The sequence below is a fragment of the Eumetopias jubatus genome, unplaced genomic scaffold (genome assembly GCF_037043125.1).
Source record: "Eumetopias jubatus isolate StellerSeaLion01/CBP00866 unplaced genomic scaffold, mEumJub1_p1.0 scaffold_1, whole genome shotgun sequence".
Classification (NCBI taxonomy): Eukaryota; Metazoa; Chordata; class Mammalia; order Carnivora; family Otariidae; genus Eumetopias; species Eumetopias jubatus.
The window spans coordinates 138,972,860-138,987,629 of record NW_028274807.1 but is presented as its reverse complement, the minus strand read 5'-3'; the positions used below and the strand labels follow the sequence as shown (position 1 = coordinate 138,987,629).

Sequence of the window (14,770 nt, the reverse complement as noted above, 5' to 3'; positions counted from 1 at the left end):
CTGTGACATTAGCAGATTTCAGTCCACCTGCTGCCACCTAGTGGCCGGATCCCCTCATCCATTTGCATTCATTCATTCGCTCACTCATTCGCCGCCTCTCTCCTCCCTCCCTCTGTTCCATGAAGGGTTCCTGACCCGTGAGCACGCAGCCAGGGGCTGGGGTGTGACAGCCGAGCACACCAGACACGCTTCCAGCCCTGGCGAGCTGACAGCCTGGCAGAGAAAGCGCCTGCTGCTGTATGGGACTTGCCACGGCAGGCCCTATCCAGGCCGGCTCCAGACCTCACCCAGCCCCACCCAGCCAAGACGGGGCGTGCTCTTAGCTGCATCCTAAGACGCGGAAAGCCCATCTCAGAGACGTGAGCTAACTTGCCATCGAGGGGCTGCAAGTGGATCCCAGGTCGACCTGATCCCCAGCTGACAGGGGTGCCCTCCAGTAAGCAATGCCTCAGTCTCCCCATTTGTAAAGAGGGATATGTGCCACCTGCCCTCAAAGGCTGTGGGGGAGATGAAGTGAGATCCCAGGGTACAAATGGTGCCTGGTGTGTTCTAGGGGTTTAGTCAGTGTTGGATCTCTTTCCTCAGCACCCCTACTTGCCCACGGCACCGCCACAGGGTTCCGACAACAGCAGGGGTCATCTTCTCCTCTGTCCCCACGAGCAGAGGGAGCATGGCCAGCAAAGTCCCCATCTGGGTCCCCACTCCACGGCCCATTACAAGCCTCAAACTAGCTTTCCTCATTTAATCAGTAAGGGGAATGCTCACAGTACACACAGGAAATAGGACGCCACTAAGAACTTGCCAGAAATTACTGAAGGTCTCAGCTTTTGGCGAGGACCAGACTACAACATACCCAAGAAAGTGGTTTTTGTGGGGGTTTTTGTTTTCTTTTTTCTCTTTCTCTAATCTCCAGAGCAGAATCTCTGGTGTGAATGCAGCTGAATGACTATCTTGTATTCTTGCCTTTTTGCCATCCTTCTCTCCTGCCTCTGGAGTCCTTTGGAGCACTGCACCTCCCTCCCTCTGAGCCCTTGGGGTTTGGGCAGGGCTGCCTAACTCCCTTGAATGCAGGGAGGACACTTGACTCTGGTCTGCTTAATCACAACAGGCCCTCCTCCTGGCCACAGAGATCGGTTCAGAAAAGAGCAGGTGCCTGACAGCAGGCCCGTGAAGCTCACGTCTGAGACTTTGGACGGAACAACTGGAGAAGCAAAGCCATCAGTGTGGGCTGCCAGGAGTTTTCCAGGGCTACCAGGTGGAGAAGGCCTTTTTAAAAATGAAGCCAACTCAAAGGAAAGCTGAGGTGAGTCATGGAAAGAGAGAGGGAGAGTGGTTCTGTCCTGATGATACTGAAATGCTGGATCCAGCCATGCCTGATCCACACCATGACCTTCTGGAAAAAGTCTAAGTTGATTTGAGTTTGGGTTCCTCTCGCTCATAGCAGGAAGAATTCGGACTGATGAACAGTCATAGCTGAGAGAGTTTAGGTCTGACAATGTCACATCCTCCCTCCAAAGAACTGTTAGGAGTTAGAGAGGAGGTCCCGCCACCACCACCACCCTCCTGGTCTGATCCACCATCACCACCTGCCTGGATTACTGCAACAGCCTCCTCTCTGGTTTCCCTCATTCCACTCTGGCCGCCTTCCAGTCTATTCTTATCAAAGGAATATAGGGATCCCTTCAAAACAAAAGTCAGAGCAAATCACCGTACTGCTCAACATCGCCAATGATTTCTCATCTCAGACCAAAGGCCTGTGAGGCCTTCCCAGATCTGGCCGCTACTCTCTGGCTCCCTGTCTTCCCACTCGCCCCCAGCTCACTCCAGCCCAGCCTCACGGGGCTTTTGCCACCTGTGAACAAGTGGTCATGCACTTGCCTCCGGGTCTTTGCACGGGCTGTTCCGTCCACCTACATGCAGGGGCTCAATAAATATTTGTTCAATGAATCAATGAGGAATGAAGTTCCCCCAAGACCTTGCTTGATTCCAGATGTCTCAGGACGACGACCATTCTGAGGATGAGGCTCTCGCTGCTGTGGTCTAGGCCTGCTCAGGAGGTCTCTGCTGCCTCTGGAGGCAGGCAGAGCAGAACCACCCAGTGAGTGAAAGGCAAGGTTCCTGGGGCCTGGTGTTTAGGCCTCTGACAAATGTAAACAGCTCAGCAAAGGGAACTGTGTATCCCAGACGCATAGCTTTAGTTACTCACCTCAGTGAAAATCAGCCCGGAGAGTCTATAAAACTAGCTTTCATTTTGAATGCTGGGGAGGAAAGCCAGAAAGGAGTTTGCAGAAGGGATGCCACAGAAGGCCTTCAAAAGGCAGGTGCCATTGGCGCCTTGCGCAGCACCCTCTGCAGAAGGTGGGCATGCCTCCTCCAGATTTATTCCTTCCTCAAGGACCTTGGTGGAATACAGTACACTCGGGGGAACAGAAGATCAAGATGTGTGGCCATTCGGGCTGTAATTAAATTTAATAGGCAGTTTATCCAGTTTGTAGGAAGATGACATGGAAGAGAGGGACAGAGGCGAGCTTACGGTGGGAAATCATTTTACAATGGAGTATCCATCTGGAAAAAAAGACATTGGCCCGACCCAGCAAGTGTGAACGAAACCTCCATCAGCATCATATGAGGTTACTTCATCACACACTGGGTTGCAGGAGAGAAGCCTGTCGTACCTTCTATTAAAAATAATGCACAGCCGTCTTAATGGCATGTAAATCTAACTCACTATTATGCAAACCGAAGGGAAGAGGCAGTTAATAAAACACAAAATAACCTGGTGTTTTATTATCCTGGTTGCTCGATTCATAGGCATGAGGTTTAAAATGGCTTATATATTATCCACTAGCTGCAGCAAACGGATAGCTCTGCTTGTTTGGGTTGGTAATGGAGGCGGGCTCGGGGCGCATGGAGGGAAGTGTGGGTTTTCCGCAGCACTTCTGAAACTGGGGGAGGAGAGTGAGAGGCTGGGGTGGCTGAGGGCTGAAGAGCAGCACGGCCATGGGGGAGAGGCAGGCCCTCCGCCAACTCTCGCCCTCCCTCCCCCATCTCCTCCCCACGGGGTGGGAGCCCCTCTCCAGGCGGGCGCCCCACTCCGCCTTCCCACAGTGCAGTGCGGTGGGGGCCCCTGGAGGAGTCCACCCCGGGGCCGCCATTCGGGGCAGCACAGCCCAACCGCACTAGGAAATCCAATTATATTGGCCATTTTTGTGACGCAAAGGGGATTCCCTTTTCCAACTGCCGCTACTTGCGGAACAAGACCCATAAAGGGAGACGGATTCATGGGTGATTTTGAAGTTCCTGTCTGTGGCAGCTGCTGGATACTACAGTGGTTCAAACAGGGCTGCTCGTGGCTCCTTTTCAGCTAGGGAGGAAACCCAAACTCTTACCAACAATACGGGGTTGGGTTTCCCAAGGAATGCTGGGTGCATCTGCCGGGTGCCTCCTTCCCTAGGCCTGAATCTGCCCCTCGACCACCTGGACAGGCTGATGACCACGCAGACGGGCTGAGGCCCTTTCAGAGTCGTGTTTGCAGGCGGCTCCTGTCATCCACGTTCCATGTCTCGTGGCACACGTGTCCCGGGCCACAACTCCAGGGGGCAGGCCCCCTTCTGAGGGCTTTGCAACCAGCTCCCTCGAATTCTCATGGCACCCTCCGCTGGGAGGGGCTGCTCTCCTCCCATCTGGCTGGGGTGGAGGCTGAGGCCCAGAGAAGTAGAGTCAGTTGTGCAAGACGCTCAGCTGTGAGGTGGAGGGCACAGGACTCACATCAGGCGGTGCGGCCGCAGTGGCCACACTCCCCGCCATTACACCGCCGTCTACCCTCTCGCTCCTGGGGCATCTCGTGTTCTGCTTCCTGGCCTGAACTTTCTGTCGTCTAGAGCCTGCTTTTGCATTTGTAAAATGCAAACTCCCTCCTGGTTGGCAATGCCGGATGCTAAAAGATCCGCGGCATCATTATGAAGAGAACATTACGTGCCAGGCCAGCATCTCTCTGTGGTCAACAAACATGTATCTAGGCACTGTGACAACATGGCCTTAGGAATTTACCAGCTGGGGTCCGTCCATCAGTGGGAGGAGGGAGGCATGGGGGGTCCCAGCACACTTTTAGCATTCTCCGTAGAACCGGATGTTTCCAACAGGTGGGGAAAGGCAGCTGGGCAGTCATCCTGCAACTATGGCTGGAAAGACAGGCACTGTCTTAAAGGCATGGAGCAGCCCATGGATGGAGAGGGTTCTGAGCAATGGGCCATGGGCAATGGGAAGGGGGAAGTAACAAGGGTCTCGAAGGACCTCCCCAAGAGTTTCCGGGAAGTCTGGCTAGAAGCACAATATCCCTGAAGGTAATGTTGTAGGGGTGCTCCTGCACCCCCATTGCCTAAGATTCCGGGACCAATACATGAGACTGGAAGAGCCCCTCTGGACAGCTGCAGCCCCTTCATTGCTGGTGATCTCAGAGATTCAGGGACCTTGGCCGGAGTGCAGGGGGATGGCCTTTGGAATATACCAGCTGGAGGGTGTAGATCAGTGTTCCAGAGGATGTCCAGGAGATACTAGATTTTGGGGTGGTCTCAGCTGCTCTGAAAGACCACTGATGGCTTCTGGAACTCCATGGGCACCTCTAAGAATGAGGCAAAGCCCTGCCCTGCTCACCTGCCAAAGCCTCTGGCCAGGCACAGGGCAGCCAGGGCTCACCCTCTTGGCACTGCCTCTCCTATCTAGAAACCTCACTTGGCTCTCTGTGGCTAACGTTCACATACCTTATGCCAGCTCACAAAGGCCCCACCAGCTAGCCCTGACCTATCTCCTTGGGCTCTGCGTCCAGTCCCTCCTCTGCCAAACTCCATGCCATGCTCATGCTCTTCCCTTGACCGAAAATGTCTTTTCCTTTTTCCACCACCCGATAAGAACCAAGGAATGTAGCACAGTGCCTAGAGGGCATTTTTCACTAAAAGCCAGACTTACAATGTGTACTGCCAGAGGCTTCTAAAGATCACAAAACATGTGACAACATTTGATTTTCAGCCCGACTTCACAGAAGAGCTGCAAGCATGGAAGGGTAAGTGTCCGTGCACTCCAATTCCGCGCTCAGCAGGTGTTATGGGTTGAACCTCGTACCCATCCCCACACCGCCACTGCAAAAGATATGTTGAGGTCCTAATCCCCAGTAACTTCAGAACGTGACCTTATTTGGAAATGGGGTCTTACCACAGATTATCAACTTAAAATGAGGTCATTAGGCAGGACTCATTTAATATGACTAGTGCCCTTATAAAGGGAAATCTGGACAGAGACGGACATGAGTGGAGAGAGGATGACACAGAAACACACAGGAGAAGGCCATGGGACGACAGAGGATTGGAGTCACGCTTCCACAAGCTGAGGAGGGCCAAGAATTGCCCCCAACATCAGAAGCTAGAAGAGGCAAGGAAGGATTCTTCCCTAGAGCCACAGAGAGGGGATGGCCCTACTGACATCTTCATACTGGGCTTCCGGCTTCCGGACCTATGAGACAATAAACTGCTGTTGACTGAAGCCACCTGGTCTGTGGTACTCTGTGATGGCAGCCTGCGCAGATGAATACAGTAGGGATACAGACAATGTGTGTTGGAAAATGAAAAGAACAGTCTACATGATACAGGCAGGGCAGGTATGTTTACTGGCAGGAAACAGGCTCTTATCACAAAAATAAGAACCGGTTCAAGGTCAGTCAACTGGGAGGCGGAAGAGTAGAGATTAGAACTCCGGCCTCATGATGCCCCCCATCTCCCACCCCCACCCCCCAGCCCCCGCCACCAGGTGTGTCTCTCCTGGGAGGCCGACCTCCTGAGTGTCAGGTTCTGATTCTCTGGTTGATTCCAGTGTTAAGTTTTCTAGAATGAAAACCAAGTCTGCAATGGCCGGAACTGCTCACAATATCCTCCCTTTTCTAAAGCACTCGTTTCCTGGAAACCCTCTTTTGGAGGTTTAATGATTCTGTTGGTGGTCATTTTTCTGAGTAGATTAAGGGCTCCTTAAATCTCCATAGCTCAACTTCACGAGGCCCTCGGAGGGCAGCTTATGTCCCATCAAGCTCTGCAAGGTGATGAACAGCCCGCACACGGCAGAGCAGCGGGATGCGGGAGCAAACAGCCCAGACTGGGGTCGCGCTGCCTGGAGACTGCCTCGCTTGCCCACCTAACACTTTACTTTTCCAGAACCTGTGAGCGTGCCTGGAAAAAACAACATGGTGTTCGTAGCACAATCAAGAGGAGACCTGCCCATTTTGTACATCTCTCTGCCAGAAACTGTACAAGGAGCTCTAACACAGTTGTTTCACTTAACCTTTCCAGAAACCCCAAGACGTGGGTACCATACAAACCCCATGCTACAGAGCAGGGGGCCGTGGCTCCTCTGACGAGTCCCAGGTCATGCAATCTTAAGTAGTACAGGCAGGATTTGACCCTAGGTCTATGAAGCCCCCAAACCCAAGCGACACAGTTGCTGGGGTGTGACATCCGGAAGCAGAGTAAATATCCTCAGAGCTGGGATGCTGCTTCCTCTGGTTTGCTGCTTCATTCTGTTTTGGAGACTCATCTGTAAATAGCTGCTGCCTTGCTTTCTCCACTTTCCCTGTGGAATCCCGCTCCCACGCCTCCTGGTTGCCAACCTGGAGGTCACTGGTTAGGACCCTTCCCACAGAGTCTAGCTCTGAATTTTGGAGGTGAGCGCCCTGCCCAGGCCTGGGTGTGGAGGGCCGTGGGGGATACATTCCTGCTTCCCCACCCAGTCTTACTGTCTCAGCGGGCTGGGCCATGTGTCCCAGATCTACCCTAACTAGAAAAGGGAACTACTCTTTCAAAAGTCTGTAGGTGGGCAGCTAGCTGCCTTTTTAATTCCTCTCTGCCCACTTATTCCAAAGGCATCTGACAGGGAGGCCAGGCTAGTGAAGATGGCAGGAAGTTTCCTTGCAGTGGAAGCAACTGCCTGCTAAAAAAAGCTCTCTTTATTAAAAAAAAAAAAAAAAAAAAAAAAAAAAGCTCAACTCGGAACTAAGAGCTTGCCGAGAATGTGTTCTGGCTGCCGTTATTTATTTATACCCCCACCTACTTCCAGAAAGGATTTCAAGTTGCTTACAATAAAAACTGAGCTAGATCTGTATACAGAGTAGAAATAAAGAGAAAAGCCAGATGAGAGACTGTATCAGAGCCGCCTTGATCCCACAAATGGGCAGTGTGCTTCTGGAAGGAGGTCAGCTGCCCTATAGCTAAGGATCATCCTCCAGAGAGGGAAAGCTCTATCTCCATGCTCCCTGTTGGAGCAAAAGAGATGCAGACAGGGGCGCCTGCGTGGTGCCATCTGTTAAATGTCTGACTCTTGGTTTCAGCTCAGGTCATGATGTCATGGGTCGTGAGATAGAGCCCTGCATCCAGCTCCATGCTCAGTGGGGAGTCTGCTGGAGATTCTCTCCTTCTGCCCCTCCCCCACTCACATGTGCATGCCCCAGTGCACACATGCAAAGAGGTGCCGGAAGGGAAGAGGTCCCAGGAAGCACTGGAGGAGGGGTGGGGAGGGAAGGCAGACAGTAAAGACCATCCCTGTGGGCACCTGGGCTCCTCTTGCTGGGGACCCCTGGGAAATGGTTGAGAGAAGGTATCCTGCCTAGGGGCAACGAAGCTGGGACATTCACCCACCAGCTTCTCAGTGCCCCACACGTGAGCCAAGCAGCTCTGGCAGCCAGCGAAAGCCCCCAGGTCAGGTCCTCGGGACTTGCAGTGTGAGCCACGGGACAGGGGTGGGGCCCAGCCAGTCCCTGCTGTGTTCTCTGGGAGGGCTGGGCAGGCAGCCTCACTGGCCTAGAGACAGGTGGAATCAGCCCTGTGGTATAATGAGAATCCAAAAGGAGAGGCTACCAGGTTCCAAGGGATGGCTGGGGGAAGGGAGGGCAGTAGAGGCCCCGGTGAGGCTGGCCAGAATCCCCGGCTGCCTTTTGGGATGGGAAGGAGCTGTGTTGACTAACAGGGGGAGGTCCGTCCTGAAGGAGCATTTTGGTCCCAGGCCCTGTAGGAAGCCAGGCCACACCCGGGCGTGCATGCTAGGCAGATGCAAGGCTATGCCTTGGGTTTGCCCAGCCCTCCCCTGGAGTAGAGTAGACACCATTTCGTCTGGTTACCAGGTGAGTCAGGGCCTGGCGGAATGCCTCGGCCACACTAAGGAAGCCCCACCTGGGGAGGAGGGGAGGAGACACCTGATACCATAGCAAATGATGCCAGGGATTGTCATAAAATGTGTCTCACCTCATGACCTGGCTCCAAAGCTTCCACTTACAGGAAGCCCTCCCTACTCTGACTGTTCTCTTTGACTCTGCCTTTTCTGGAGCTCACGGTTTGATTTAGTGCTGGATAACAGCCCTGCCCTCCTAACCAGATGCCCAATGGCTCCTGCTTCCATTCTGCCTTGTCAACAACCCCCTTGATGTATCCTGGGTATGGTGTGGCTAAAAGGGCTGTCCCTGGACTCAGGCTGTTCATGTTCAAGTTCCACTTACTGGCTATGAGACATGGGGCACATTATTTGGCTTTTCCACACCCCAGTTTACGCATCTGTAATATGGAAGCAACAACACCCGCTTATAACATCCTTGTAGGGAGTCGAAGAATGAATATTTAGAGTATTTAGCATGGTCCCTGGTACATAGTAAATGCTCAATAAATATTAGCTGTAATAATAATGGTGACAACAATAATAAAGACTCCTAACTGCAAACTGTCTCTTGCTCTCTAGTATTTACACATTAAAATACAAATTCCTCAGTCAGTGTTCAAGACTCTGCAAGGCCTTCTTTCTTTCTTTCCCTTTCTTTCTCTTTCTTTCTTTCTTTCTCTCTCTCTTTCTTTCTTTCTTTCTTTCTTTCTTTCTTTCTTTCTTTCTTTCTTTTCTTTCTTTCTCTTTCTTTTTCTTTCTTTCTTTCCCTTTTTCTTTCTTTCTTTCTTTCTTTCTTTCTTTCTTTCTTTCTTTCTTTCTTTCTTTCTTTCTTTCTTTCTTTCTTTCTTTTTCTTTCCCTTTCTTTTTCTTTTCTTTTCTTTCTCCTTCCTTTCATTTTTTAAAGATTTATTTATTTTAGAGAGAGCGAGTGCAGGGGGAGGGGAGAGGGAAGCGGAGAGAGAGAATCTCAAGTGGACTCCCCACCTCCACTGAGCAGAGAGCCTGACACGGAGCTTGATCTCACGACCCTGAGATCATGACCGGAGCTGCAATCAAGAGCCAGACACTTAACTGACGGAGCCCCCCCAGGCGCCCCTGCAAAACTATTTCTCACTTCCCACTCACTCCCAGCACAGTCCCCCTCACCTCTTTCTGTTCCTTTCCCCTGGGCCCATCCTCACAGTTGATTTCCTGATTTCTTAGGTCAGGATGCATGTGCCTTGGTACTTAGCCCCAAACAGTGCCTGGAACAGTTGGCAATCATAAGTATTTCTAAAAGGAATAAATGATAAGCTCCTTGGCACTGGTTAGTAATCACCTTATGTCTCCGTAGCGTCTGATGCACCTGGCACGGGCCAAGGCCCCCAGAGTATCAGTTCACACCCAGTGAATGGATGTGTGGTAGATGGTGCGCCTGCCACGTCACTGTCATGTGCGTATTTCCAGGTCCCATCACAGGAGCTCCTCGTGAATTAATTTTTCTAACCATTTTATATCATCCCCATTCTATAGATGGGAAAAAGGAGGCTGGGCAAAGTTAATAACTTGCACACAGTCACCTGGCTGATCGGTGGCTGAGCAGGAGTTAAAACACATTCATCTGCTTCTAGCGCCCTTGCTCTTGATAAAAGGCATTACCCTCCACCACCTCTTGGTTCACGGACCTGCTTTACCTTGTGGGTTAAAATAAAAGTTCCTTTATGGTGTCCAGCCTTGCCCTGCTCTGTGCTCTGGGCTAGCGGTTACCAAGCTCAGTGGGGGCCTGTCCACTGAATCAAGCCCTCCCCTCAGCCTGGCAGGGTAGGTCAACAGCTTCCCACATGGGTGGGGGAAGCATGCCGATGTCTCTTGTTCTCCTTGACACCAAGGGCCTGGCTGGGCCCCAGAAGGTCATCCTGGGTCTGGCTACTCAAAGTCCAGGTCACGACACCCGCTCTGCTGCCCAGCCTCAGTGGCATCACCAGGAAGCTTGTTAGAAATGCTCCCCACCTCCTCACCCCCGCTCCCCAGCACCGCCAAACCGACTGAGTCGGAGCCTGCAGGGAAGCCCCCGCCCCCCTCCCCAGCAGCTTCCCAGCCCCCGTGCTCACTGTCCTCCTTCTTTTGGCATATCAACACTTCGTCTCTGAATCTTCAGGAGCTTTCATCCTAGCCTTTTTCTAGCACGCCAGGCACCAAACCAGCCAATGTGATAATTTGGATGATTTTAAAAGTACGTTTACCAGCATCTTAGGCAAGCAACATAAGCTACTTAAGGAGGCCAGAATAGCATTCTAGTTATAGTCATTCATTCATTCATTCAACACTTATTGAGTGCCTACTGTGTGCCACCCACAGCGAATTGATGTCAGTGAACATAATATATGCAAAAATCAGTTTAAAAAATTGAAGTACCTAATGTGCCTCCAGCGACATATCCCAGACAGTCGACACACACCACCAACCCTTGATCCCACATTTTCTCCCTCCTACGTTCTCTTTATTTCTACCCGTGGCGAAAGCCATTTCTAATGGAGCTCTGGGGAGCACGGTGGGACCTCCTGCCTCCCCAGGAAGGAGTCATGCCTGTGTTTTCTCCAGCCCTGGCTCAGGGGTTCGACCTCCTCTCTCAAGCGGGACTCTGGCCCAGGGGAGGGCCCCCATAGTGTCGGCTGGACCTTACATCTGGATGGGTGTTTTGAAAACACTGCCCCGCGTCCCCTCCAGGTCTCCACTGGGCTCTGTACAGATGTCTGTCCTGACTCCTGAAACACCTCACTGGTTTCATGTATCTCCCTCACCAGACTGTACATCCCTGCTTGCAGCAACCTTTGCTTATTCACTCACACCGCCAGCGCCTGGCACATGGCCTGGCGCATAATGAGTGCTCAGTTTGTGGTTCTTGAGTGAACGCATGCATGCCTGAGTGGATCGGAGGAAACAGCCATCCTACTCAGGGACTGTCCAAAGACTGCCACGTGGAGGGAGGTGGCCACTGCGGAGCCCCGCTCAGCCCACACACATGTCCTGGGCCAAATGTAGGTGGGCGTCCCCTCCGGGTCCGGGGCCAGGGGACAGGGCAGAAGGGAGCGGGCCTGGACGCGAGGCCCACAGCCTGGCGCGGAAGCGTCTCTTACCGTGGTGTATTTACCCAGCTGGCAGAGGGAGGGGAAGGTTTCCTGGTGGGCTTTGCGGATCTTCTCTGTGAGATCGTCCAGCTCAGCCGTCATTTCATAGCTTTCCGTGCATTCCTGCTTCGAAGGCTCCTTCTTCTTCTTGTTCCTATCATTCCTGACAGCTGGAAAGGAGAGAGAAGGCAAATCAGGGGTCACTAATGGCCGGGGCTGTGCTGCCTGAGCTGGAAGTTTCCATCTCCTGATGCTGCCTGGTCTCACTTGACAGGCAGAGAGGGCCAGGCAGAGAGAAAGGTTTGCCTTTCTGTGTGTGCACCTGCCAACCCACTCTTAAAGAGAGGTGAGGCTCACCCAGAAGGCTGAGAGCCTCTGTTTGCTTGGACTTCCTATGGGGACTGGTCCTCAAAGAGACGATTTTTCCAAGCACATTCCCCCTGGTTGCAGAGGGGATGGCTCACGAGGCATTACAAGGGAACCACTTCGGCCTGGGAGACACGTTGCTGAACAAAACCTTTGTTGCGTCATAATTTGTGATTCCTGGCTAAGCCTTCTGGTTTTTGTTGTTGCTTAGTTTTCCGAATTAACTGACACTTTTGAAGAGATTCATCTTAAAGGTGATGGGATGATGATTTTTGCCCCTTTATGCTTTTCTGCTTCCTAGACTTTTGGTATTAATTATGTAGTCTTTTATTATTTATATATATTACATATTATATACGTTATAAAATATAAATGAAATTTACTGTTATAAAAAGTTATTTTTAGTTTAGTTTTTATTTTCTTTAAAGATTTTATTTATTTATTTGACACAGAGAGAGAGAGCACAAGCAGGGGGAGCAGCAGGTAGAGGGAGAGGGGGAAGCAGTCTCTCCACTGAGCAGGGAGCCCGATGCAGGGCTCAATCCCAGGACCCCGGGATCATGACCTGAGCTGAAGGCAGTCGCTTAAACAACTGAGCCACCCGGCGCCCCTAAAAAGTTATTTTAAAATAACAACTTATGCATCATGAGCCCGTGGCCTGAAAAATGACTGGTCCATTGAATATTCGCTTAGTTATCTGTAGCTGCTTGACTCCGCATCTCATCCAGCCTGGTGGCCCCTCGGCAGGTGTGTGTCTTTGCTTCTGCTGAGCTTGGTGCCAGGCAGAGTCAGGCCCCTGGGCTCAGGGCGGTGGAAGCCCATGCTTCCCCTCACAGCACAGAACTCTCAGATGACTTCAGTCTGAGTGTAATGCAAAGCTCTGGCCCCTGGTGAGGATCTCCTGGGGAAGGAAACTGAAACCCAGAGAGGCCAACAGGTAAAACTAGACCACGCAAGCCTGTCCTGGGGACCCAGGGGTTGCCAGGCTGGATGCCACCTGGCCGTGTATGACACCTCCATGACCCAAGAATCTGTGTTGCAAAATGACCCAGGTCATAATCCGATCTGCCCTAAGAGGATTTGGCCTGCGTTGCCTCCCTGAGAGCACCCAGGGTGATCTGAGAACTCGCAGCTCCCTGGGTATACACTTCGAGGATCCCGAGGCCCTGCCCAGGGCAGGAGCTGAGGGCAGAGTAAAAGGCAGGCATGGGGAGGGCAGGAAGGCGCAAGGAAACAGCTGGGAAGGCATGGTAGTGAACAAACCCAGTGTCTGTATAAGACACTGACACCTGACTAGGCGGGAGGACGGTCCGCGAGAATATTCACCTTTCTTGAGTATCTTAAGCATTGTACTGGGAACTGTGTCCACAGTATCTCACTTAATCCCCTTATCAGGTAGGTAATTTTAAACTCATTTTACAGATGAACAAACTGAGCATCAGATAGACCAAAGAAGGTTTACACAGTTGCCAAGTGCTTTCGTCCCTTGGACTCACTCACTCCTAAGGGAGCGGAGATGTTTGAGAAGAAAACAATACCTCTCCAGATGATTTTCTCCCCCTAGGACTCTGAAGAGACACTGTTCTTTGGCTCAGAACATTTCCAGATCTAAGGTGAGCAGGCAAAGACAGTGTGAAGTAACTCAAGCCTCCAATGTATTCCTTTCCAGGGCAGACTGGCCAAGTGCCCAGACCATTCCTAGCAGAGGCAGGACGTGGGGTGAGGGCAGCATATGGTCGAAAGCAGTTAGAAAGCAAAGAACACAGTCAGCAAAGGAGGGACCATGAGAGAGGAAGAGGGAAGCGCATGGTCGCAGAGATGCCCTGGTGGCTCTCCTCTAGGACAGAGTCTGGGTCCGTGAGGGGAGGCTGTGGCCGGAAGCCTGCGTGAGAGCACTGTGGGTTCTCAGCACACGTTAGCTGTCTCCTCCTTTCCTGGCTCCTGTGCATGACCCTCTTTGTTAGTTAACACAAAAGTTGTATGTAAGCAGTGAGGGTCCTTCTAGAATAGAGCCCCGAGGAAAATTGTCTGGCAGTTCCTTGAAAAGTTAAACATAGAATTACCATATGATCCAGCAATCCCATTCCTGGGTCCGCCCAAGAGAACAGAAAATAAATGTTCATGTAGAACGTGTACACCAGTGTTCCCAGTGGCAATATTCAGAATAGCCCCAAAGTGGAAATAACCCACATGCCCACCAACTGATGAATGGATACCCTAATGTGGCGTATCCATGCAATGGAACAGTCTTGACCATACAAGGAGTGAAGTACTGCACACGTGACAACATGGATGAACCCTGACAACATCATGCTCCGTGAAAGAAGCCAGTCACAAAAGATTCTATTTGTGAGATGTTCAGAGAAAGCAGGTTCATAGACAGAAGGCAGATTGGTGGTCGCCAAGGGCTGGGGTGCGCGGAAGATAGGAAGTGACTGCTGACGGGCATGGGGTTTCTTTGTAGGGAGATGAAATGACGAAAATGTTCTGGAATTAGACAGTGGTAATGGCTGTACAACCTCGTGAACATACTACAAACCACTGAACTGACTACTTTAAAGGGATGAATGTTATGCTATGTGAATTATACCTTAACATCAGAACAACAAAAACTCAGACCCCTGAGGGAGGCCGCAAGCCACCGAACACTAGGAACTGCTCTGACCAGAATCAGAAACCAAGATGGCACCTCTGACCACTTAACACGGCAGTAATAGTAATGCCACTTATTGATTGTTTGGCAAGGGCCAGCCATCACCATAAGCAATAGAAGAATTCTAATTCCCTAAATTCCACAGTGAACCAGATGAGGTAGGCTTTAAAATTCCACTTCTATACTCTCAAAGCTGGAGGCCCAAGCTCCCCCTGTCTGAAAGTGGTCAAGCCAAAATTTCAGTGGGATATACAGAAAAGCAGAGGGAGGAACCGCACTCACGCACACCATTACCCAGAATCCCATCCCCAGGCAGGTCTGGAGGACCCGTGTCGCACTTCTCAGCGTTCTGCTTCTCTGTCCCCCATCCACCCACAGCCGCCTGGAAAATTACCTGGAAAACTCATGTGAGAAAACACAGCCCCAGAGGTTACCTTCGAGGTGGGAGCGCCCCCCACTG

The 14,770-nt window shown here is 51.6% G+C and overlaps 1 protein-coding gene across 4 annotated transcripts in view; it reads right to left on the bottom strand.

Moving 5' to 3' along the window:
• The window catches only part of RARB (retinoic acid receptor beta), a 377,605-nt gene that overhangs the window by 16,398 nt on the left and 346,437 nt on the right, over positions 1 to 14,770 (bottom strand). For all 4 annotated transcript variants that reach the window (XM_028099064.2, XM_028099065.2, XM_028099067.2 and 1 more), the window contains one exon: positions 11,301 to 11,461. In XM_028099064.2, the coding sequence (XP_027954865.1) occupies positions 11,301 to 11,461 (161 nt within the window). The remainder of the gene's footprint in view (positions 1 to 11,300; positions 11,462 to 14,770) is intronic.